This window comes from Zingiber officinale, chromosome 6A (assembly GCF_018446385.1).
Source record: "Zingiber officinale cultivar Zhangliang chromosome 6A, Zo_v1.1, whole genome shotgun sequence".
In the NCBI taxonomy this organism is placed as follows: Eukaryota; Viridiplantae; Streptophyta; class Magnoliopsida; order Zingiberales; family Zingiberaceae; genus Zingiber; species Zingiber officinale.
In genome coordinates, this window is record NC_055997.1 from 78978182 (window position 1) to 79004955 (window position 26774).

At 35.3% G+C, this 26774-nt stretch overlaps 1 protein-coding gene across 1 annotated transcript in view; it reads right to left on the reverse strand.

Moving 5' to 3' along the window:
• Window positions 1-26774, reverse strand: part of LOC121996676 — a 47951-nt gene that overhangs the window by 18487 nt on the left and 2690 nt on the right. Inside the window, exons 2-8 of the mRNA XM_042550717.1 lie at window positions 25983-26152; window positions 25109-25883; window positions 20742-20854; window positions 19412-19620; window positions 9333-9452; window positions 3127-3255; window positions 2916-3041 (exon numbers count right to left, since the gene is read on the reverse strand). Coding sequence (XP_042406651.1) covers window positions 2916-3041; window positions 3127-3255; window positions 9333-9452; window positions 19412-19620; window positions 20742-20854; window positions 25109-25883; window positions 25983-26049 — 1539 coding nt within the window. The 5' untranslated portion in view covers window positions 26050-26152. The remainder of the gene's footprint in view (window positions 1-2915; window positions 3042-3126; window positions 3256-9332; window positions 9453-19411; window positions 19621-20741; window positions 20855-25108; window positions 25884-25982; window positions 26153-26774) is intronic.

The window sequence follows — 26774 nt, forward strand, 5'->3', positions numbered from 1 at the left end:
ATCCATATCAACTAAAAATACTTCCTCCCATTTTATCATCCTGAAGTTCCATCCAATTGCTCTTATATATTTTTATTCTATTTGAATAACTCATTCATCCATCTTAGCATTTTACCATATCAATTTTTTGTATGAGCTGCTTCCATACAGCCTCACTCATAATCTACAAACCATAGCAGATTATACAACAATCTTATAAAATTACATGACAGAAATTGAAATTATACTTCAATATATGAAATCCTATATGGATCCTAACCTTTATTATAGATTGATAACATAATTTATTATTCATAAAATATAATCTTACTTTTCTAATAAAACCTCTAATTATCCTAATAAAAGCTCTAACAAACTTTTTTAAAGAACTCGAAGACCTTTTATTGAAACTAGCTATGCTATCATATCTCATAATTTATGAAATCATGATTAATGATTTATGGATTTTTTTAACCCAATAAGTGTATATAATTCCTAACTTTGATACAACAGTTTAAAACAATGAACTATCCATTAGTAAGTATATTTGAAAGTTGTCCATGTGTAGATACGTAAAGCTTACAAATCAACCTACTCTCTTGTTTCTCCTTTAAATGGAATGCATTTTCCTAGTGTTTCATTGAGATACGGTAATATCTGTGAGCTATTTGCATATTATCTTGCCTATTTTTTTAAGGAGACATATGCATATTTATGTTGGGAGATAAAATGTCTTATAGTGAGTCACCTCAATCCCAAGAAAGTATTTCAAACTTCCTAATACTTGATTTCAAACTCCTTTGCCAAACTTAACTTAGAGGTTCTCTACTTATTATCATTTCCTACCACTATTATATCCATGATTTGAAATCTCGTACCATGCCAAACTAAATGGTCGAAACATATCATTCTAGTAAATCACCAAAACTTGATACCACTTGGCACCAAAGTTCAAAATTTCAAGTCATGTTGTAGGTACAAGCTTTGACCAGAAAGATCAATGAGGCACGAAAGCCATACAATATGAGGGATGTCAAAGTTGATGTCGATCCAACACTTTTAACTTCGATCGAACGCTCGATGTCGTTGATTTGGAGGAATGAGGGGCTCTAGTTAGGTGGCAAGGCAGTGGCTCCACAGCAGCAAAGGAATAATAGAGGACATACAACGGTAGAGACGGATGATGCCAAAGGCACCAAGGATCTCAAAGAAGGGAAGTGGTTGTATTGCCATTGGAAGAACAAAGCTGAAGGAGGAATTAAAGAGATACTATGGAGGAAATAGCATGTTGTTCGAGCAAAAAGAAAAGAAAGATTTTGTTGGGATAGAGAGAAGAAGAAATTATGAAGAGAGGAATTTAATAGTATCTTTAAGATGATGGGAGTGATGCAGGAAAGTTAATCAAGAAATTTAATAAGATTAAGTGATTTAGTAACAGTGGATAAAGGTATATGGGTGACACAGAATACAAATTAAGATTTGAAGGATTTAGAATATAATTGCACTAGGAGCAAAAAAAAAGGCAGTAGAGATAAATTAAAACAACAAGAAGAGATCAAAGAACTATGAACTCATCATCAAGTCCCATACCATGATGGGAAGTGAAAATTGTATTAACTCAAAAATTTCTCCAATACATGGATCCTAACCACTTTTTATAAATTGATAAAACTTATTCTTCAAAAAATAAGATATTTTTCTAAAAAAACTCAATTATCCTAATAACTTTTCTTAAACACTAACCAATCTTTTATGAACTAGTTATGCTATCAAATGGAATATTTTCAACCTACTTTTTAGGGATATACATGGTTACAAAATCATATTTTCCCACACTACACATCGTGATAACTTTCAACTATGAATTAAATACTTGGATATGATAGTAACCATCGCCCATTTAGTTGATGATGACATAAATTCATGACCATACTTATAATCATTTATCTTATCATCACAACTTCACAGCAAGAAGGAACAAATTCATTTAACTAGATATGAACGAGAGTAAGAAATCAAAATGATCAAGTTCCAAAAGTTAACAGATGACGACAAGATGAGAAAAAGGATTGTAAATTACAAGTCATTGAAGTAAGGTAATAAAGGCACCAAGGTTTAAAATTTCGACCCGTGCTGAGGTTTCGGTCCGAGACCGGAACGATACGGTTTCGGTATCGTATCGTGCCGTGCCGATTTCGGTAATTTTATTTAAACATTAAATCAGTAAAAAATATAAAATAATTAAAATATATATATAAGAATATAAATTTGATTTAATAGAATTTTTTAAAAAAAAATATTTTTTTTTTAGAATTTTTAAAAATTTTAAAATAGTAAAAATAATTTCAGAATATTATTTAATAAAATTGATTATTTTTTAAAAAATTTAAATATATTTTTTATATTTTATTGGGATAATTTAATTAGGATCAAAACACAGTCGCGATGTAGTGAAACAAACCCTAAACTCCATAGCTCACATGTGTAAGAGATCCTATACTCTGAACTATCTTAACAGGAACATCAAATATTTAACTGAGTTAAGGGTCTCTCCTAATTAGTGAAAACACAGTTGAGACAAAGCAGCAGACACACACACTAACAAAAATGAGGTTATCTAGCTACTATTGGTGACACCATAGACAACTTTTAACAATTCATTCAAATCTAAAGATTTCCATCATTATTCCATTTATGAAGAAACACTATGAATAGCCACAACTAGAAAGGCTTTTTAGGAAAAGTACTGTCTGCTAATTTAGTCATACAGCAAAACAAACCTCTCTAGGATGCATATCATATAATTCCATTATTCATAGAGCATACAACATTTTGACAGACTAGAAACTAATGAAGCGTCATAAGAAAATAAATCATTGTTCAATGATGTAAGTTGCCAATACGAATAAAAAACATAAATTAAAAGAAAAACTTACTTCAATGTTATAAAACAATGACAGAAAAAGTCTCTGTGCTTTGATTTCATCACCACGCCCAGATAATCTGAGAAGCCCTTGACCGTAAACGCCCAAGTTGGCATTTGAGGAGATGACAGAATTGTGCTGACAGAGATCCATTTCTTGGTAGGGAAGAATGAAGCAGAATGCTAAATTATACTGAATAAATAAATGTGTTAAAAAAACTTACCCTGAGGACTACTAAATTTCTAGCTTCAAGCAAAGATGTAGAAACTTCACTGTTGCCCCCACCATCTATCTGGATTCTTGAGTCCCACATAAGAAGCATTTTTACATACATTCTAAATGCACCATAAACCTTAAGGAAAAAGAAGAAAGATGTTTTACTTAGAAAACCGACATATCCTAATCAAAAATTACATTTTATATACAAATCAGATGTGTCGCTAAAAAGAAATATTAAATAAAATCATGCAACTGAAGTCAGAGACATAAAGTAATAGTTGCCACAACTGTCAGAATTCTTTGGTCTCTTAAACTGATTATTCCTCGAAGGGGAATCACAATATCTTTCAGAAAATTGGATATGTGAATGGAAAACTTATTTGAAATGTAGACTAAATCCTGAGTTTTTTAGTGGATAGGTTCAAGCAAAGTTTAAAATCTTGACCCGTGCCGATGTTTCGGTCCCGGACTAGAACGATACAGTTTCGGTATCGTATCGTGTCGTGCCGATGTAGTTTCAGTAATTTTTAAATATAAATATAAATGTATATTAATATTTGATTATTAAATATGTTTTACATTTTGAGATGCTAAATTTATATTTTAATATTTTCTCATAAGATAATGCCTATTAAATTTTTATAAAAATATTTTAAAACATAAGTAATTCTTAAAATTCAAAACTAAATTTTAAATTATAAAAAGAATTACAAAATTATTTGAAAATTTTAAAAAAATAATGTATCTGTAAATTTTTAATTTAAAAAAAAAATATTTGAAATGTTTAAGAATTATGTTTTTTTATAATTTTTTAGATTATTTTAAATTTCTGTTTAATTTTAAAATGATTCTTTTATAAAATATTTATTAAAATTTAAAATTATTTAAAATTTTGAAATAATTTGTAATATTTTATAATTATTATTAATAATAGTTTATTTATAAAAAATAGATATTTAAAAATAAAAAATTAACTAAATAAAAAAAAATGGCCAGTCCGGTGCACGAAACTCCCGCCATGCAGGGTCCCGGAGAAGGATCTATTATACGCAGCTTTACCCTACTTTTTGCAAGAGGTTGTTTCCAGAATTCGAACCCGTGGCCTTTTGGTCATATAGCAACAACTTTACCGTTGCGCCAAGGCTCCCCTTCAATTAATTAAATAAAAAAAAATAACTAAATAAAAAAAATTTTAAAAATCATAGTCGCGGTAATCCGCGGAGACCATCGTTGCACCGCTATCCTTGAGAGGATTTTAGGAATATATAATATTTTATTAAAATTTTAAATTAATTTTCATATATTTTTGGGATAATTTAATTAGGATTTTAAAAATATATTTGATTATTTATTTAAATTAGAGATAATTAGATCATTAAAAAATAATAACATAACTAAAAAAATAAATAGATAAAAATTTTATTATATATTTTTAAAATTAAAATAAATAAAATATTTAATTAATTAAATAATTTTATTAGAGTGTAAGCCTCTTTGAATTATTCCCATTTATCCTGGGAATTGTTTTAATTAAAAAAATCGACAGCGGCCATGGGCTCGCGCGGCCCCGGAGGGGCTGCGTGGGTCGCGCAACTCCTTTGGTGCGGCTGCGAGGGTCGTGCGGCCCCTTCCACACGGTTGTGGGGGTCACGTAGCCCCTTCCGCGTGACCGCGGGGTCACGTGGCCTCTCGAGTGTGACCGTGCGAGTCATGCGACCCTCCTACACAGCCCCGGGCGTCGAGCGGCCCCTCCTGTGCGGTCGTGGGCATCGCGACACCCCTCTTGCACGGTCGTGGTTGTCACGACGCCTCCACGGCTGCCGCTTGGAAGCGTGCCAAGTTCGTGCCAGTGCCAGTCGGAATGAAATTGTCTGCCCGTTTCGACCAGCTCAACACGATCTCAATCCATGGGTTCAAGTATCTAAACATTGAAGAAATAATGGCATTAGTTCTAAACTGAAGGCATTTTTTCATAAAGTTTCTTATTTATATTTGAGTTGTAAGACAAAAAAATGTTGTGGTGAATAACCTCCAGTGGACTTTTCACAAGATCATCTATTCACGTAGAATATCAACCACAGAAAGGCAGATCAATATTTCAGCAATTAACACAGTGCTCACTAATCCTTGAATAGATATGACTGATACGCTGATCACTTAAGAATTGAAATATCTTTGAGATAAAATGATACCAAAAACATTCAGAGATATTAAAGATTAGTTGTCTTTTTCAGATGTGCCTGAGATACTTCTGAGAAGTTCTAGTAAAAAGTAGGTAAGAAAATTCCAATAACTAAAACCATCAATTTTCTCAGAAGAATGTATCCATTTACTACATCAACTACATAGTAAAGTTAGAGATCCATATTTGAGCGACAAAGATAATCCTCACCGTAGTTTGAAATTCTGTTCTATTTGGGTTGAATGGGTGAAATTAACATTTTGCATATGACCCAAAATTGAAACTAATTGACATGAGAAAATTACCTGTTGTACTTGTGTTGCCAACATATGTCACCCATATAAAACAATATAAACCTTTGTTTAAGCTGATACCATGCCAGAGAAAACTAAACCCTATGAACCAAATTTATGTCATTTAAACTCAAATTATACCTAGTTTAAGTCCATTTTCAAATAATTACATTTATGTCATTTAAACTCAAATACCTAGTTTAAGTCCATTTTCAAATAATTACTCAGTTACATATGCGCACATTATCAAAGACACGGATGTAGCAAAAACTATATACTGCAAACATGGATCTATATAGGAAAATCTAATGTCTATTATCAATAAATCCATGAGATACTATCTGAAACCCACAACCGAGGTTCATCATACTTATATTATTCCTACCAGTTCACTATTATGGTCATGATACTTCACATGGTTGAAAATCATATTAGAATTTTAGATCTTGTATCCATTTCCCGTGCCTATAATTTATTTTCAAATGCATCAATCCAACTTCTAACAAACATGATGTATTGGATGACATGAATTAACCAATTCCAATTGTCTGGGAAGCAATATTTCCTCAGTGATAAGAAATTGTACAATTAATCTCAGATGGCTGGAAGTAGCAATAATCCATCCATTTGGCAAAATACTCATTCTGGAATTAGTAACGATACACTATGATACACTAAGAGAGAAATTCTTATCGTAAGGCATGTTACAACTTAAGATGTTTGCTTTTTTCTGTATTTTCTAAAAAATTTAATTTAATTGACTACGAAATTACTGTAGTCTTGATTATGCATGTAAAGGGAATCAAATGGAAGGGATCAAAAGGTTGGAGCAAGCCTAAAAACATGTAAGCATAATCCAATTCATCTCGGGCTAATATTGATCGAGGCATGAATCAGCACCAAAATGATACCATTCCAGACTGATATCAAAATTTTAAGCCTTGGCATTCAATACCTATTGATGATTGGATAAGATGCTGACCAAGATGTTGATCACTTTAGATACCATCCATAAGAAAATATGATTGAAAAACATTCATAGAGATCAATGATTAGTTCACTTAATCAGATATCCAGAAGATACTTTTGAGAGTTGTCTAATAAAGTAGGTATGCAAAACTCATCATAGATATCACCATTAACAAGTTTACTAAAGGAGAATTGTAGTAGTATACATGAAAATCAAACATAATACTTTAGCATGCAATTGACTCAGCTGTAAATAAGCCCACTATTAAAAAACTTTGGCATCATAGGTTGCTTAGGTTTCTATTTCTAATAGAAATTTAACATTTTGATTTTTGTCCGGATTTGATAACTTGCCAGAATACTATTGTTGCAGTATATGAGTTATTCCAGCACTCCGTATCTTTAACACCAATTGGACCATGCCGACCTAGTTCTCGATGAACACTGAACCTACTTGATTTCAATTATAGCCTCATTAGATCTTCAATGGGTGATATTAAGATTAAATCAAGGCTCGATCTATGTTCACTTTCAAGCAAACAGATATGAAGATCACACCATAGTGGGTTATTTTATAAGATATGATACAAGCTGAATAGAGCAGTCATATAATATAATACCTATTAATTAACACATGATAGATTAGCAACCTTTGAACTCCTCACCTGTTCTACTTTGCTTGATCATTGATTCCTGCCCTTTGCCACAGAACTTACAAATTGGTTGCAAGAGGAAATTGGTGGAGGCTACAAGGTTCAATAAATGATGGTCAGATTGAAGGGGCTACAATCAAACGTAGGATGGTGTCAGTTGAGAAGGTTAGGGCATCTGCTTGAGTTAGCATAGCAAAGGAGGGTATTAAGATAAGGGACTTTGTTGGGAACATTGCAATGGGTGGGATAGACAGTAGCCACCCTAACCAAAGGTATTAAATTGGATGGATTAAACCTGGATTAGGAAAAATTCACAAAATCCAGTCAGTGTACCTGGTTTGATCTGGTTCAAGCTCAAATAGACCAGTTTGAAGTCATCTCTGATTTGAATATGGTTCAAGATCAACTCAAATCCTAGCTAACCTATTTATGAGCAGTACCTGTGTATTACTTAAAATTGAGACATACAAATATCACCAATCTAGTTATATGCAGTTGTTACATATATTTGGGTCAATTTATGATAATTTTGGCAACAGAAAAAGGGAAAGGCAACATTGCAAAGAATGGCATCAAAGTACCTCACTCTTAGAAAGGTAATAAATCAAATGGATTAAACCTGGAGAGAAAAAGCTCCAACAAAAACCTACCCCTACCTGGTTTGATTTGGTTCAAGCTCAACTAGACCAGTTAGAACTCATATCTGATTTGGATATGCTTCAATCTCAATTCAAATTGTAGCTAGCCTATTCATGAGCAGTACATATGTATTGCTTATACCAGAGACAAAATATTGCTAATTTAGTAATACACAGTTGTTATATGTACTTGAGTCAATGTATGACGATTAATCAAACTACACGTTCTGTATGTGTAGTATAGTCAAAAACTTGCTTAAGAAGCCTTTTTACTTCTCCTCAATGTAGGGATTCGCCAATGGTTTCACATGCACAAGTCACAACCTTACTAAATAATCATGGTAGGCTATCATGTTGTTTGAGTTAAGATTGAGTACTTGCGTTAGGAGAGGTTGCAGTTGGCAAATGCAGTGGCATGCATAGATGTGACATACTCAGAAATGAGTAAAGAGATGCATTTGGGTAATACTTCACATATTTTATATTACTGTTACTACTAGTACTCCCTTAAAAGCTAAGCGACCTTCCTTGCTTCTTGTTTGTTCTGCACATATTCGATTGTGAGTACTAGATACCAATATCCTTGGTGCAGCATGCATATGTCAAGTACAACAACAACATCTGCGGAGTGATTTTGCCAGAAATGTCTTTATTATTTCCCAATTTCAGTACATTTTATCTATATGTTACTGCCAAATATTTTATGAGTAGGTCCTTATTTATGGGTTTGGCAACATGTAACAAAGTGATTGTTAATTTCACTGTGGTTACCAGTTTTAGACTGGTCTTATGTCAGTGAGGTTATAGTGAAAATTGTGTTCATGCTGCATTTCTACTACCTCGTTTTTGCAGATTTATTATGAATTTTCTGATCAAAGTTATTTAATGAATAACTTACTAGTGATAGTAAATTTGATGAAAATGCCCTTGTTGACAAGCAACATTTTGAGAAAGTATCTGCAACTGTATTCTTTTGTTTGCCAGTCTTAAAGGGGTTTGAGATTTATGGAGATAATTGTGGTATTTCATTTTATGTACATCAATTGACATTGTACTTATTATGAGGATTAAAAAAGCTTAAGCTAGATGAAGATAGAAACTCATCAGGATGTGAAAACAATAGAAGATACAATAAGAGAAAACAAGTTAGGACAGTAGTTTGTGTAGTTTAAAGACAACCAATAAATTCTAAGACAAACTGCGTCAAATAGAGTTGGACTAATCAAAATAAATCAATTATAATATAGAAGATTCGGATGTAACTGATGATGCAGCTTAGCATGGAATTCAGTGGCAGGACAAAATAATTGTTACGTATCCCAAATAATTAGTGGGATGAGCTCCAGTTATAGTGGTCGTTCAAATGCACAAAAGGAAGTCAATTAATAGCAAAAAAAGATGAGGAAAGCAATAAATATGTATTGAGCTCAAGTCATGCTACTACTACTGAAAAGGTTTATAATGAAATCACATACCTTTATTACAGAATCACTTAAGAGAAGCTCCTCCGCAACAAGCTCGAATTCTGAAACTGGGTAATCCATCAACCCAAAACAAATGCTGCCGCCATCTATCAGTTTAATTTGGCCTCTTACCTTTTTCAACAAATGAAAAAAAAACAAAAAAAATAGCAATATACTCTGAGGAAATAACAAGCGGAAAATTCATTCATTGATCCAATCTCTAATTTATGAATGAAAATGTAGAGAGAAAAATACTTTTCATTCAAAGTATGCCTCACAACACTAATATGTACAGCAAATCATCTGTCGATAAATGATTTATGGATAAAACATCTCTTCAAGATCCATGGATCCTGTAGGCCAGTTAATCTTTCGCAAATGATTTATGGGTAAAAACACCTCTTCCAAGATCCATCCATGGATCCTGAATGCTATTAAACTATTGTATTTGCCAACTCTGACAAAAACATTCACATCAGAACATATGACTAGATATAACTAAATATTCTTATTTTTATACATTTTAGTAATTGGATGAACCAGTACTATATGGCTGGCCACTAAATTTCCAGTATGGTTTGGTACATAACTAAAAATAGGCACCAAAAGGCCCTATAAGTCACAAAACCAAAAGTATACAATCAAGAAATAATGGAAGCTACCTACTTAAAGTTTTTTTTTTCTTTTAGTTTGGTGTTTATGTAAACAAATTTGAGATTTCATAGAAAGGCTAATGTTGAATTTAATTGACTCAATAAGCATTTAAGCAAAACAATAATAGAGTTAACTGACTCAATAAAGTTGAATTTAATTGGCTAATTTAGTATAAATCTAGACCAAATTAGACACAATATACCATCCTACCCTTCTCATTTTCTTAGCAGGGACAAATCATGGAGACGGTGGTACTCAAGAAAATCTTTTAGCAGAGATTATAAGGGGTCTAACCAAGAAGCAATCATCAACTTCAGTATCTACAACATGGTAATATGAGTCACATAGATGGCAGAGTCTATGGTTAGGGACAACATTGGTTAATCAATAATAATCAATAGCAATGATTCCAGGTAAATTGTATATTCAGCAAAATAGGCTTTGGGTTGAACGGATCCATAATATCCTATCTTATTCTTTCTCATTAGTAGTGACCGATCATGGAGAGGTTGATCCTGAAGACAATCTCTCAGATGAGGTGGTGAAGGGTCCAGGAAAGCAACAATCAATAAGATGTGCCTAAAACCTAGCAATCTAAGTCATGTGAATGGTTGGAGTTTTTGATTGGGTGAACATTGGTTAATTAACCATGACCAATACTGATAATCTAAAGGTGGTAGTGACACTCAATGATCCTTGTGTTGACTTGCAATTATAGACCCATGATTTTGGGATTAGACTGAATGTGCATTGAATAATAGTTTATCATGATTTTCTTTATCTCTAAAGATCCTTCGTCATAGAAGTAGGAATTGAATCAGAGTATGCAAAGGTGTATAATTTACCAGCTAGAGATTCATAGCCAGTTGTCATTATAAATAATTAACATTAATTGGAAATAGTAGATATTCCTTGGGGCAATAATTGGGGGTGTCTTGATGGCTGTAACTTTACTCTCACAAGAATTGGAATGTAGAATGATTAATTTGAGGATTGAGTCAATATCAATATGGTAATAATGATTTAAATTATGCTATAAAGTGAAGAGATAATAATGTAACCGATATGATTCTAATTCCCATTTTTCATGAGCAGCGGTGAATCATTGAGAAGGTGGAATTAAAGGCTATTTCATATGAGAGGTCATGAGGGTCAAGGGCAAGCAACAAACAACAAGTAACTACAATCTAGCAATCTAAGTCACACAAATGGCAGTCAGGCGTAGAGGCCAACAATGGTCAATAAAGGTGATCTGAAGATGTATGTGACACTTGACAATTATATCAACCTGTCATTATAGTTCCATTAATTCAGAATTAGATTAAAGAACGCGTCGCCAATAATACTTTATCTTGATTTTCTTCAACTATAGAGATCCTTCATCATAGAAGTAGGGTCACTATCATTGTATTCACTGAATCGGAGTTGACAAAGGTCCATGATTTCCAAACTAGTTATTCGTAGTGGGTGTCCTCGTGGATCACATATTGGGTGGAGCAATTTAGAGGGCATCAAGTTCTGGGTATTTTGATATCAAAGTCAGAAACAGGTTGGTCGAGAAAATTGAGTTGAGCTTGATGTTGTCTAAGTGTGGTGGATTATCAGAGTTATTTTTATATTGATTAAAAAAATGGTGTATCAGAGTTGATGGTCGATAAGGAAAAGATACAGCGTCGATACGGCTACATTGTGTGAATTATGAAACATTGTGAGCTTTAATGTGTGTGAGAGATAGGGTGATGAAATGTACAGACTATTACTCTTTTGAGAACCCAAGTAAATAAGAAAGGTGATTCGAGTGTGAAAATAGAGGTTGTAAGTTGTATATCCAATCGTATTAACGATGCCGATATAGTAATAATGATTCAAAATACACTAAACCTCAAGGAATCATATGTTGGTGTAGGGAGCACCATATGATCAAACCTAAGTTTTGATTATGACAAAGGATTCAAAGTTAAGGTTACTTGTTATCTAACAAGTATAAATGAGCTTGCAAGAAAGTCCTAAGTGTTCTTAGACAAAAGTTCCAGTGAATTCTAGGCAGGTGGAAAACCCTAGGGAGAGGTAACCCTAGGTCCTAGAGGGTGGTAACCCTAGGTTATAGAAAATCCTAGGGGGAGGAAAACCCTAGGAGGATGTAAACCCTAGATTCTAGGGGGTGGTAACCGTAGGTTAGCGAAGTCTTGGCGGGTCGAGCACTTTGGGGAAAATCCTAGAGTCAGGACTCTAGGTTAAAATCCTGATGGTCACGGTGAAAGCCTAGACAGGTTGTGAGCGGAAGTTCAGTATGAAGACCTGAAGTCTCGGGCACTGAGCAAAAGTCTAGTCAATCTGGAGGACCGGTCTGGCAAAGGTAACTCTCCTTAGAGAAGTAGGTGAAGACGCATTACTCGAAGAGGGAGGTTTTAGGAGGAAATCCAAAAGTCAGACCCGAACAGTTCAAAGACTGTCAAAAGTTATATTGCTTTATTATTTGCTATTTTTGCAGGGAAACTAACATTTATGAAGTTTCGGCCGATCAACGACGAGTCAAACCTGATCCTGAGATAAGTGAATCTGGATCAAGTCTAGCTTGGCTATTTAAGGAGGGCTCGACCAATTGCTTCAACAACAATTCCAATATCAAGAATGAATAACTATTGCTCTCTCCTACGCTACTCCGACAATCAACGAACGACTTTTATTTCTAGTATTGTCGGTAACTTTATTATATTGCAATTGTACTTAATATTTGTACTTATTTCCGAATCTATAGTGATTGTCCAACGAAAGTGATCAACGATCGCGGGCTTTGGAATAGGAGTTGTCACAGGCTTCGAACCAAATAAAAGAAACCTTGTTAACATTGCTTTTGTTTTACTTGTTCTTTATTCCACTGCGTTATTCTGTGTTTTCCGAAATAAGTGAAAAATGCTATTCACACCCCCCCTCTCTTAGCACGCAATGATCCTACATCATATTGATCCTATCTTACTCTTTATTATGAGAAGAAACCAATCATAAAGTAGAGTGGTGCTGGATAGAAGTCATGAGAGGTCAAGAAGTAACAAAAAGCAAATACCTTCAACCTTGCAATCTAAGTCATATAGATCTTAGTAAGTGGTTCAACCCAGTAGTGCTTAATAAACAATGGTTGCTAGCAGAGCTCTAGATGTGGTTGTAACACTCAATGATCCTCATGCCAATCTGCAATCATAGACCCGTGATCTTGGAGTTAGATTGAGCAAATATTCACCTCCAAAAAATTGTGTTTTTCTTTAGCTCATAAGATCCTACATTTTAGAAGTAGGATCAGTTAGGATCTGTTTGCTGGATAGAAGGGGGGTTGAATAGCCTCTTTACAGCAATAAAAGCTCAGAAAAAAAGAAGCTAAATGAAAACTAGAATGTGTACAAGTGTTGTTGCAAGAATGTTTGTTGTTCTTTAGCTTCTGGACCAAGGCTATATTTATAGATTTGGTTGGGGCGCTTGAAAGGGTTCTAGGCGCTTGGAGGGGGATAGAATTCTATCCCCCAGCACGTCGGTTAAAGTCCACGTCGAATATGATAATATTTGAGTTTCAGGCGTCCGGACCCACAAAGTCAACCTGGTTGACTTTTCGGTCCAGGCTCTCTGCTCCGGTTCTGCTCGTCTCGGTCCAGGTCTTCCGCTCCGGCTCCGCTCACTTGAGTGATTTCGGCCATCCGGAATAGAGCCGCCTGAACCCAACTTCCGACCTTCTCGAGCAACCTTCCGCTCCGGATTTTCGTCCCTCGAAAACGTCGCGCGCCTCCTTCTCGTCCGCCCGCGTACTCTTCCGCAGCACCTCGTCCCTCAGACGCATCGAGCCCGTCGACTTTCTCCCATGTCGTCCTTCTCACTAGTTACGTCTTTTGCTCGACTTCCTGTGCTCATAAGCTCCTGCACACTTAGACACTGGGTTAAACATAACAGGACCTAGCTTAACTTGTTTGATTACATCAAAACAACCTTGGGGTACCAACAAGATCACTCACTAGTATCCTGAATATTGAATTAGGGATGCATGATTTTCCATCAAGAGGTTCATCATGAGTATCCATATTAATTCAATAGCATTAATCAGAAAATGTAGATATTACGCACGTAAGGAGAGAGTGCTGAAAAAATAGGCAGTTTTACGCGCATGCGTACCAAAATGTGGGAGAGATGGTTGGAGTGTTAAAATAGTAGTAATAGTATACCAATCTGATCAATTTGAGAGTTGAATCAATATCCATAATGTAATCATGATTTAGATTATGCTTTGGCATGACAGACCATATTGTGATTTAAATGAACCAACTAACTCTTTTTCATGAGTGGCTGATCATTGAGAGGGTGGTAATGAAGGCAAACTCCCAAAAGTGGTTGTGAGGGGTCAAGGCAAGCAACAATGAGGAAATTAAATACTTACAACTTGGCAATCTAAGTCACATGGATGGCAGATGGTGATTGGTGCCAACATTGATTAATGAGCAGCAGCCAATAGCAGTGATCTGAATCTGATTGTGGACGCTCAACAATCATTGTGTTGACTTGAAATTACCCGTGATTAGAAATTAGAGTAAGGTAGAATCACACATCCAAAAACATTTTATCATGTTTTTTTCAACTCTGGAAATCACCATAAAAGAAGTAGGATCAATAGTATCCTATTTACTGAATAAGACAATAAAAGGTGCAAAATTTGCAAACCAAATATAAGTCATTAATGTCCTTATGAATTAGTGAAAATAATTGGAAAACACAGAGATTGGGTGGAGCAATACCTAGAGGGTGTCACCACGTGGTAGATTTGCAGAATTGAGCAAGGGTTGATCCTGGGGAAGCCGACGGAGATACCCTCCCACATGGTGGCCTAACCGGTTTCCTGATTTACCTCTCTATAAATGTCTATGCGGCAAGCCGTGCGAGGGCGCCTAGGGTCAGCGTATGACCATTTGTAGAATTGTTTGTAATTGGCGATGGACAAAAAGACTGATGGCTGTTTTTATAATGAGCACCAATAGGGTCAATATTGGTGTACATTGTCAATATAGTTTATGTTGATGTTGTCAAAGTGTGATGGGTTAGTATGAACAGTATAACACTGTCAAGGTCCAAAGTTATTCTTATATCACTTGATAAAGATTATTCCATTAGAGTTGATGGTTGAAAAGGATCATGATTTGGTATCCATAGGACTACATCGTTGGAAGAAATGTGAACTTTTTATATATGATCCATATGTGCAAAATATCTATGCACAATAAGGGCCTTGAAATATATACAAGTTTCCTCTCGTGAGAGTTTGAATGTATGTGTTAGAGACAATTTATCGGAACGAAAACAAGAATGTATTTCACTAATATCATGTAGAGTTCTCACTATATATTTGTCCTTATGGAATGGACAACCCTCATAATATTGAAATAAACAACAATTTTCAAAGACAATCTACTTATTAGTCTTAAGTTCTATATATAGATGTAAATAGGTGGTAATCATGGAAGTTACAACCATCTTCCTTATTTGTAAATAAGTGGTAGTTATCAATGGAAGTTATAACCATCTTCATTATTTTATGCATTGCATGCCTATGCTTTCTTGTTTCTTCTAGAATATGTATAAATGATGTTCTTCTTATGTGGCACCATAGGCTGATGATGTGGCATCATAGGCTAATGATGTGGCATCATAGAAAAATGATGTGGCATGGAGATTGTATCAATACCCCCTCCTTCAAAAGAAGCTTGTCCTCAAGACGGAATGATGAAAATTGTGCAATGAGTAAATCATAATTCTCCCGACTAGCTTCTTCAACAAGTCTATATTGCCATTGAATTAAGAGTTCCAAAGATGGAAGTCCGTCTTCATTTATCGAGCAATGATTCTGGACAGTGGCAAGTGTCAACTCCCAGTTGGAATTAATAGGAAACAACGCTGCAAGTTGTGCCTTGGCCAGATCATGGAATGTTGCGTCTAAAGAAGATGGTGTTGATACCCCCTGAAGTTTGTATTGTTTTCCATTTACATGGAAAATCAAAAACATCTCATTCCAAGTTGCTTGCACCGTATTTAAAGATGCTAACCATTTTATTCCTAATACAAGATCTGCGCTTTAATAATCATGGATAACTCCTCGACAAATTTTGCTGCAACGTATGATTTCACCATTACCTAACTGCACACCAAATGTAGTCATTGAATGTACCTGCAATCGAAGTTCGTCAACCAACTTAGAAGATGTGAAATTGTGTGTGGAATTGCTGTTAATGAGGATGAGCACTTGACAGACATGACTAGTTCCTTGTACTTTCATTGTAGTGCCCAATGAACTCCCAAGAATAGCATGAAAAAAGATTGTTGCCATGTCTTCCTCTCTTCCTTTTATTTCTGCTTCATCTATTTCTCCTAACTAGACAGCCCAATCGTTGGCATTATCCACTTCTAAAAATGAGAATGTTGATGGTCCACAGCAAATGTCCCGGACTGAATTTTTCATTACAACAAAAATAAAGGCCCATGTCTAGTCATGCTGGTTTTTCAGCATCCCAGAATTTTGCTGGTGTAGTGGTGTTGGAAAGATTAGCCGATTGAAAAGACCGACTAACATCGAAGTTGGAATTCTGGTGATTGTCGCGAGAGATATAATTGGTGTTGTTTCGACCTTGCACAGCCATTGTAACACCCTTGAAACTTGTATCCAGTTTTGACTTTGTTCCATATTCCAAGGCTAGACTCATGGATTTATAAACGCTCCATGGTTTGTGGATTCAAACATCAGTTTTTATTTCTTCCTTTAATCCATTCAAGAAAACCCCGAGGAGGCAATGCTCTGGCCATTGTGTTTACACGAGCAGCCCTTTTGGCAAATTCCTGGCAATATTCCTAAACACTGAGTTTGCACAATAATGCAAATATGTTCATCAGGATTCTAAAATTTTTGTTGAACCAAAATTATCTTGTAAGGCTTTAACTAATTCTTCCCAATAGACTAACGTCCACTCGCTATTGATCTAGGTGAATAGATCTAATGCACACCAAAGTCCAAAGACATGGCAGTCAAATCTACTTTCAATTCCTCATTTGTTTGGTAATAACGAAAATATTTTTCAGCTTTTAGAATTCGCCACTTTGGAAAATCCATTTTGGTGGGATGTCGATGTGGAAAATTATGCTCCCAGGAAGCTAATTCAGCCTCAAACTTGTCAGCATGGAGTGAATGTTGTCGCCCATCATTCTTGCGGCTCATATCTCCCATCGTAGGAATATGGGATTGTGATTGCCGAAAGTTGTTGTATGATGGCTTCTGGTATGGGCGGAGGAGAAGAGTGTACAAGTTCGTTGGCAAACAGAGTTGCAAGAGTATTCTTCATTGTAGCACTATGCGGATGTGGGTAAGGACTTTATGGCTTTGATACCAAAATGTTAGAGAATTTATCGGAAGGAAAACAAAAATATATTTCACTAAATTCATGTAGAGTTCTCATAATATATTTGTCCTTATGGAGTGGACAACCCTCCTAATATTGAAATAAACAACAATTTTCAATGACAATCTCCTTATTAGTCCTAAGTTCTATATATATATATATAGTAGTTATGGAAGTTATAACCATCTTCCTTATTTGTAAATAGGTGGTAGTTATCAATGGATGTTATAACCATCTTCTTTATTTTATGCATTATAGAACATATGATGTTCTTCTTATGTGGCCCCATAGGCTGATGATGTGGAATCATAGGCTAATGATGTCACATGGAGATTGTATCAGTATGATAGAGATGGTTTGATTGTGAAAATAAAGGTTGTGAGTGACATTTCAAATCGGATTGATTTGGGAGTAAGTCAATATCAATATATTAATAATGATTAGATTATACCTTAACCAAAAGGGATCGGATATTGATCCATATGATCCTATGTTACTGTTTTCTGAGCAACAACCAATCATGGAAACGGTGACACTATAGATAATCTCTGAGGAGAGGTTGTGAGGCAAGCAACATTTAGCAAGTATCTACTACTTGGCGATAAGTCACAAATGATAGAGCCTGTGGTGGGGGGTCAATAATAATTAATCAACAACCGTTAGCAGTGGAAAACTGAAGATGGAGTGACACTAAAGGATCCCTGTGTTGACCTGAAACAATGGCCCATGATTTTGGAGTTGGAATGAGGTAGATGTGCACCTCCATTAACATTTTACATGATTCTTCAGCTCTGGAGATCGTTCGTTATACAAGTAGGAGCAATAGTATCTTAGTTATTGAATCATGTATCCAAAGTTGCATGATTTGTAGTCAAGAGATTCATCATGCACCTCAGGCTCCAATACAGTCTTCCAAACACTCATGGTTCAATTCTCAGCTACGGCATACTAGGCATATTCCTTCGGTGAGATGATAAATTTGAGATGTTGGATTAATGGGTCGCCCATTGCAAGCACTTCCGAATTTATCCTGATGGCCAATGAGAAACTTCCGTAGAGTCGGGCCGGTTATCCCCAAGATTAGTCAGCCCAAAAGGCTAGATACCTAGTGCTAGCTTTAAAAAAAAATAGTGTCCTCATGAATCAATGGACATTAATAAAAAAAAGTGGATATTAGGTGGGGGCAACAAATGGTAGATTTAGTGTGAGATTCCCTTGACTCCGAATATCTTGTTTACTAATTGGCTAAGGCCGAAGTGATTAGTTTGCTGCTTTTATCGAGAGTGCCAACAGGATGAATATTGCTGTATCTACTTGCAAGTATTTCAATATCAAAGTCACAAACATATTGATCAATTGAGCTCAGTTAGGTAACACCATCAAAGTGTGGTGGGTAATCATCCAAGCATGGCCAGTGTAACAATGTTTTCTAGATATGACATAAACTTGAACAAAAGCAAGTAACGGAGCTAAGTGATAGCTATCTGATGTTTACCTCACAGCGGTAAGAAAAATTAAACTCTAGTACAAAATAAATAACTAAAAAAGTGCTACTGGGGTAAAACTCCTGCTAGGATGCTCAAGATTCTCAGTAAATAATTTACAACAACCTCAAAAGTTAATGCTTGCACCATACTCCTGTCACATACCAAAAGGGATTTGGTTACAAAACATAATCTAATAACAAATACCTTAGAGACTAAGAGAAAAGGAACTGACTCATTTAAAAACTCGAAGCAATACTATATAATTTAGAAAGTATGGTAACAACAGCAATGGATTAGCATGATTACTAGATATGGCATAAACCTAGACAAAGGCATGTGACAGTGATTGCTGAAAGTGTATCAAATGTTACTAGCTCATCATCAACAACTAGCCGATAATAAGGTGACTAAATATATTCAAGTAAAGACGCTTTGATCTAAGACCAAGACAACAAAACAAGACTATTAACAGAAAAGCATAAGACACTAAGCAAATTTGCAAAAGAATAGATGCAGGATAAAAAGAGGGAACCTGCACTCTTGTCCAAAGTAACGGAACTAAAGCCTTGGCCTTGGACTCCACAAAAACATTGGACCAAAGTGTAGACACAGGAAAATCAAGAAGCGGAGTTTCAGTTTTTGTTGTGAAGTTGTCATTGCTGACCCTAAGACTTTCTAGGGCCTTATCAAAAACTGTGCCAGCTGCACCAGCATTTTCAGGACAGCCATTACTGAAACCACCTGAAAAAAAAAAGTAATTGCAAGAGATGAAACAGAAAAATAACTATGCAACAAAAAGAAAAAGATTATGACTGAAACAATTTAAGCAAAGTAACAAATCAAGAACTATGCAATTTTTAACTCTTACAATCAGGAAGAAAAACAAATCCAATACAAGGGATCTATGCCCAATCTATCTCCCAAATGTCAGAAGCAAGTAAGAACAGTACTATGCCTGACAATTTTTTATTGAGACACATCAACATAAACTTGTTCATGTTATTGTAGCAAAGAGGTATAAAAACGACAAACCTTTGCACTTGAGCAAACACAAATTTTATTCATGGAGTAACTAAGCAGCATAAAAAGATATACTCTTTAACAAACTCGAAAGGATAATACTACTATATGAGGATAATATGAGAAAATAAGGCAAAGTTAAATACTATGAATATATTTTTCAAAGTGGACAACAAGCCAAAGACTTTGTCAAGCACTACTAACACACAAAAGATACCCTTGAAAGAGCTCAAAGAGAAAAGGATAGTAAAAGTGGTTCCTGATGAGAATATAACATACAAGAATATATATCAAGAATAAAAATTATTGGATTTAAAAAAATTATTAAACAATGTCCATAAAAGCATCAAAAATTGATTTCAGATTGAGTGGCATCAGAATTTTGTCTCAAGTATCATTTTCACTAATAAAATTTAACATTCAATCTGATTTTTGCAATTCGAATTTAGGAAAACAAAGAAAAAGTTAGGAAACTTTGCAGCTTACTAGTTAGAGAATGCACGATAACAGATGAAGAAATAGGCCTAAAAAAACATGAGATAGGCATAATTTAACCAAATTAGACATTCATGCAAGCTTAAAGTTACAGTCAGTATATCAACCCAAACAGCTAGAGGAGTGCTTGGGAGAAACATGCTGAGTTGTAGAACCAATTAAGAGGTTAAATATCAACCAGCAGTTCACCTTCAGCAAATCCCACATAAAAGTAGTTCAACAATAACCTGTCTAAACAGAAGTGAGAGTTGAAAATTGAAAGATAAAGATTTTTATACCAAATATGCATATTAATTATATATCATGGAAAGATATCCTTTGAATTTAATACATCAAGTAGTACACACCATGAGCTGTGATCTTAACGTCTTGTATGCTGTAACACTCTAGAGAGATTCGTCCACCGCCACCTCCACCCCATCCACTTCCACCAGCGGCACTAATAATACCAGTTCCCTTCCTAAGCATTGAGGTTGGAAGTGGATGAGTGTGCAATTATAGAACTCAAAAAGACACAGTATGATTTGCAAGAATGTAATGTACAACTACAACAATAGAAAGACTATAGCGTAAATGTAATTCTACAGCAAAAAATAAGTGACATGAATGGAGTTAAGAGTAAAAGATGTGGAAATGCTACTTTTTTTAGAAAAGCCATTCCATGTGTCATTCTTATGAGCCTATTTAGACACCATTTTTAACATTATTAAAGCCATAGCTGGAGCATACCCTCAATGGGTGGATGTTTTACAAGAATGAAACAAGCATAATTTTTGTGAACCTAACTAGGCTTATCCAGCTGTCTTCCACTGACTACACAGCATCCTTAATCATGGAAGTAATAAAAAAACTTGAATCCACCTGTTTTCCCTTCAACTTATGAGACCTTAATTTTTAACGACAAACTTTTCAAGTGCTACATTTTTTGATTGCATGATTTGGATACATACTAGTGTTAGAATGAATTAGCTTCCATAATCTTTCATTTCTTTTTAGTCCTTCCTAAAGATAATAGCAGTATTTTTACTTGACATTATCCAAAAGCTTTGGGGTTTTACAGCAAGAAGGGTCGGCCAGTGTAGTAGCCCAATGAGGTGGCAAGAAGCCTACTTTTGCTCGCATATTATATACACTTGATATCTTTTCTCCATGGAGTAGACTAAGACTGATCCACCTTGTATTGTTTTTGTTATTTCATTGTGCATTTGTTTTTTTTCTACCACAGGAGAAAGATTCAACCGCACTGATTCACAATACTGAAGATTATACCTTCTAGAAGAATTGGATTTCCATATAGAGTGGGTCATTTGAAGGCATGACTTCCAGTATCTTCTTTTATAGAAAGTAACCTTACCAATGCTCTTTTGTTAGTATTGATTTTGACAAGCAATCGTAGTGCAGCTTTCGACACAATAAGTGGTATTAGAATATTTGTGATGTACAAGTGGTATCAAAGTGTAGATTGCCAAATTCTTAGAGTAATGCATGTAGGTCTTTGTAGAGGGTGGAGCAATTAGCATAAGAGATAGACAAAGTGTTCATCCGATGGTAGAGACTTCAACAGAAATATGAGGGATCTCTATTAGGATGTTTGATTGAAGTATAAACTTTTCTTTGTTGTGACTACATATGTCCCCAGGAGTTTGATGGGTACTCTACTTGGCAAGCAAAAGCACATACCATCAGACATCACAGAAAGCAATTAAGAGACAATGAGATTAGAAGTAATCAATAGCATCAGATTTTGTCATGCATAATGTGGCAAAAGGCGAATACACTCGCCCCCAACGCCCCCGCCAATCTGCCTCATAATGTGGCAAAAGGCGAATACGCTCGCCCCCAACGCCCCCGCCAATCCGCCCTAGGACCAACACGGAGGAGGTAAATCATGGTGATTGAGAAGGCAAATGGTAGGTGGGGTGAGTTTTACACGGGTTGTAGGGATTTACGCCCCACCAACCCTGAGAATCGACCCCTAGACCTTATGTGTCATCAACCCTACCACTTACCATCTCAGCTAACCCGTGGGGGCGATTTTGTCATGCATAATGTCATTATATATGGTGGTCAGTGATATCACATCATAAGGTGTGATGCAAAGAATAAATAATTCTAATGTAGCCACATCATCAGATGTCAAGTGTCATCAGCATAGTTCAATATGCAATTTGAAAGTTTTATTCTGGCATTCTCTAAGGTGTACATATACTAACAGTTTGGAACTGAATAGTAGATATCATTCGTGCTTAGCTAGTCAAAATAGGAAAAATATTCTAAATAAGATGAGAAGCTTGGTGAAGGTATTACTAATTCATTAGTTTCCTTAGTACCTCTTAATCTTAATACCCCCAAGGATTGGAGTAAGCAAATATGAAAAAAAAAAAATTCTAATGTATTTTAAATATAGAGACGAAAAATAGGTCAAACATCAAATATGAAGAAGCAAAAGAGGGTAGAAGCGAGTGAAAGAAAAAAAATTGGCATGTACTCCATTAGAAGAGCAACTAGGAAACATGTAGGAAGAGAGAAGATGATGGAATAGAGAGGTTATGATGTTGAATGAGAAAGAGAGAGAAACTAACCTCTCTTTAATGGTATAATTAATTGAATAAAGACATGAGAGAGGCATTTGGTGATGGAATTAAGGACAGTAATTCATGTTCGAAAGGAATCAGGAACACATTAGAACACAACATTAGAGAGAAGATGGTTACCATCAACACCTAGAGCCACAGGTGACAATGATCCAAACAATCAAAGTTGATGCATGAAAGGCAAATGTCAGACTTGAAAGCAATGATCACTGATTCTATGCTCGAGGTACCACTGACTACAATTGTTACTGATTGATCTGTGTGCACTTCGATAAACTGAGAAGAACAAAGATAACAGCAAAAAAAAATGGAAAATGTAAACGCTTTGATATGCCAAGATGATGCGCCTGGACTGTCAATTGAATGATGATCAGCAATTGAAACTCTTGTTGAGGGTGAACAAGAATCTTGTTGTGAATATGCAACTGGTGACTGGGAACAAATGCTTTGTGTGGATCCCTTATATGCTCAAGAGAAAAGCAATTGATCCTGAAGATCCCTTGAAGGCAGAACCCAAGGTGAAGGTCAGTTATTCCGAGAATGGGCAAACAATGCAACAGCATCCTTGAAATACACACTTTCATACGTAGCTTTGTTTCTTATATCTACTTTTTGTGACAAGAAGCATGCAACTAGCATGATGCACATTTAAGATCTAGTAGAAAAGAGTTGATCAAGGGCTGGGATGAAAGGAGTCTTACATAACGCTTAACCCATATAAATTTATAGATTTTTCATTTATTCAGATCTTATGGTAGTTTTTGTTATTGAACAGAATACAGGAAAAAATCACAAGGTTGGACTCTTGCTTTGGTCATTGCTCTGAGCTCGATAAGCATCACATCTTAAAGTAGTGCAGAACACTACTAGAACATGGAGTGTCTTCCCTAATTACAAGACAATGTCAAACATGATAACTAGCTTTCCTGAAAATATAAGAGAAGAGTAATGGCTGCATGACTCTTTACAAAGAATTTCCAAGGTAAGTTCTCAAGATAGAAAACAACTCTGAAATTGTACATAAATATGAACAAGAAATGAAGATGTGAAACTGTGTTGCTTAAAAATGCAACAATTTCAAAGAACACAAAATGCAATCAACTTTAAAAATAAAAAAATAAAAAAATCCGATCTCTTTAATCATTAGGACAGTCACCATCCTCAGAACTCTACAGGGAGAGGATGAATCATATTAGAATAAACAGATGCAGATGGACTAACTAGAAAGAATCCAATAATGTTTCAAAAGTGTTTCATGCAACTGCATATGCACCAAATGTGTACCCAGTGCTTCACGGCACCAGAAATACCAGCATAAACATATAGTCAATCACATTCAAATTTTATTGCTAATATTAAGCTAGTTTATTAATTAAGTCAAACTTTACACAACTTGAAATAGATTAGATAGACTAGAAGGGAAAAAAAGGCAAACGAACCAACTGGATCAAACAAATTCATATTCAATTTAATAAAGAACTGAGGCATTTATAAGGGAAAAGATCCACTGCTATAAAGAGAATAGTTTAGAAAAAACAAGTTTTACAGATAAGCTTTAGAAACTTGAATATGATTTCTATTTTGTTATAATAAATTATTCATATAATTTTTTATTTTGAGAAACTTCTTACTAATTATAAAAATTACGTTTTCCCAAATGCAATTAATACTAAAATATTTTTCTTAATTGAATGCAATTCATCTGCAAATGCTTTAGTATAACATATGCATCAAGAAGTGTAAACGCAACCACACGCTTCCTATCTATAATGCACTTTCCAATAGCTTGCATCTAATGTTGAAACAAGATGAATGCAATGGCAAAAAACAATTCAACAATGATTGTAAATATATCTGCATCCATAAAAGACATGAACTATGCACTAGCCCGACAACATGTTGCCTGCATATACTTTCTAAAAGCCTGCAACTAATGTCAAACAAAGATGAATAGCGCTACTAAACATATCATATTATTGACAAGAAACTAAAATCTTACAATATCAAATTCACAAGCATATGGATTCCAATAGAGGCAACTATCAAAATTCACAAGTAAACCTAGAAGGATAACAGAAAGCAAATAGAAAGTGTTTGTATAGAGCAGCAGGGATTCTCACAGCTTGAATGCATGGACAATGATGCTTCCTCCAGATCCACCTCCTCCTTTGAGACCTCCTTGTCCGCCTTCTGCAGTAACTGATCCATCCAATTGCAATGTATCATTAATGTTGAAGAGAATGCAGCCCCCACCATCACCTCCATATTGGTTTTCAGCAGATATGCTACCTCCCTTGCTCCCATAACTCCTTGGCCTAAATAACGTTGACCATGCATAAACATCCCCGCCCCAATTAGTCTTGTTACTTTTTACACAAGAAGCACCACGACCCCCATGGCCTCCACCAGCACCATCATAACCAATAGGGGTGCCACTTGTCTGGGAAGGTGGTGATCCACCCAAGGATGTCGTGTTTATTGTAGCATGGTGATCCAAAGCAAGATTTTTAGCAACTAACCTAACAGAGCCTGCTACTATGTTTGCATGTTCACTAATTTTAATGCTTCCAGACATGTGAAAGATAACAGAGCATCCTTTAATAAGGCATGTGATGGAAACGTGAGGGGAAATCTCAATGCTACCTGACCCATATACACAGAGATCTCCATCTAAATACAAACTTGAGTTTAGTAGGCAAGTTGTATTGAAAGTTCCAAATCCTTTTAATTCCTGACAAGAGACAGAAGTATCCTCATATGATAAACAGAACGGATCTTCATTGTCATACACTAGGTGTTCACTGTATGCTCCAACGAAATCCGGAAACAGGGTTCCAGAACTTATACCCTTAGAATGCTCAAGTCCAAGTAAAAGTATAAAAATACAAAATTTTCCTGCATGATACCACCACAAACACCCAAATTTTAGAGTGGAATACAGGAAAAAAATTAAACAAGCATACTGCATACTTAGCAAACTGATTGCCTTCGTACCATAAACACTGAAATTCAGACTTTGCTTATTTGTTTGGAGATTCCTCTTCTCTAGTGCTTCAGGCATGAGATAGCTTTGAAAAGCTAGGTGCTCTCAACGGTGATGCGCCCTCTGTACAAACAGGGAACTTCAGATGCTCATGCATCCTCTGCTCACTAGCAGACTCGGCCTATCAATTGTTCATTTCCATAGATGGTGAATTGATAGAAATGTTTCTGAGCAATATATAGACAAGTAAATATAACTACAAAATGGATGACACTATTCGAATGAAAAATTTAGAGTTTTCAAAAAGCATCAATAAATTATTTAGTAGTTCAAAATCAAAATGTTCGATCATCTAAATAAAGCATGTCTCCTAAGCAAAGTTAGAACAGTGAAGATGTTTCACACTCAGACCACAAGATTGAAAATCTAAGCAAGCTTTTGTTTCTCATAAGGAATACAACTAGGACTCATATTCAGCAGGTCTATTCCTTATCAAGAACTGCTATCCCTACGTGGAATGGTGAGAAGTTTGGACCTGGGGCAATTTGTTGAAGCTAGTTGGAGGTGTTTGGTAGGAAATTTTTCTATTTCCTGACCATATCAGTTCTTGATGCATAGGGGAGCTTGGAGGATCCCTGGAACAAGGTGATCTGGTTTTCCAACTCTGCAATTAAGGTTAAAGTTTTTGTATGGTAGATTAAATACTAAGGGCATACTCAGAAGAAAGGGAGTAACACTTGGGGAATTCTTGTGCTGTGCACTAGCAGATTGAGGAATATCAGGTATCACATTTTCTTTACTGT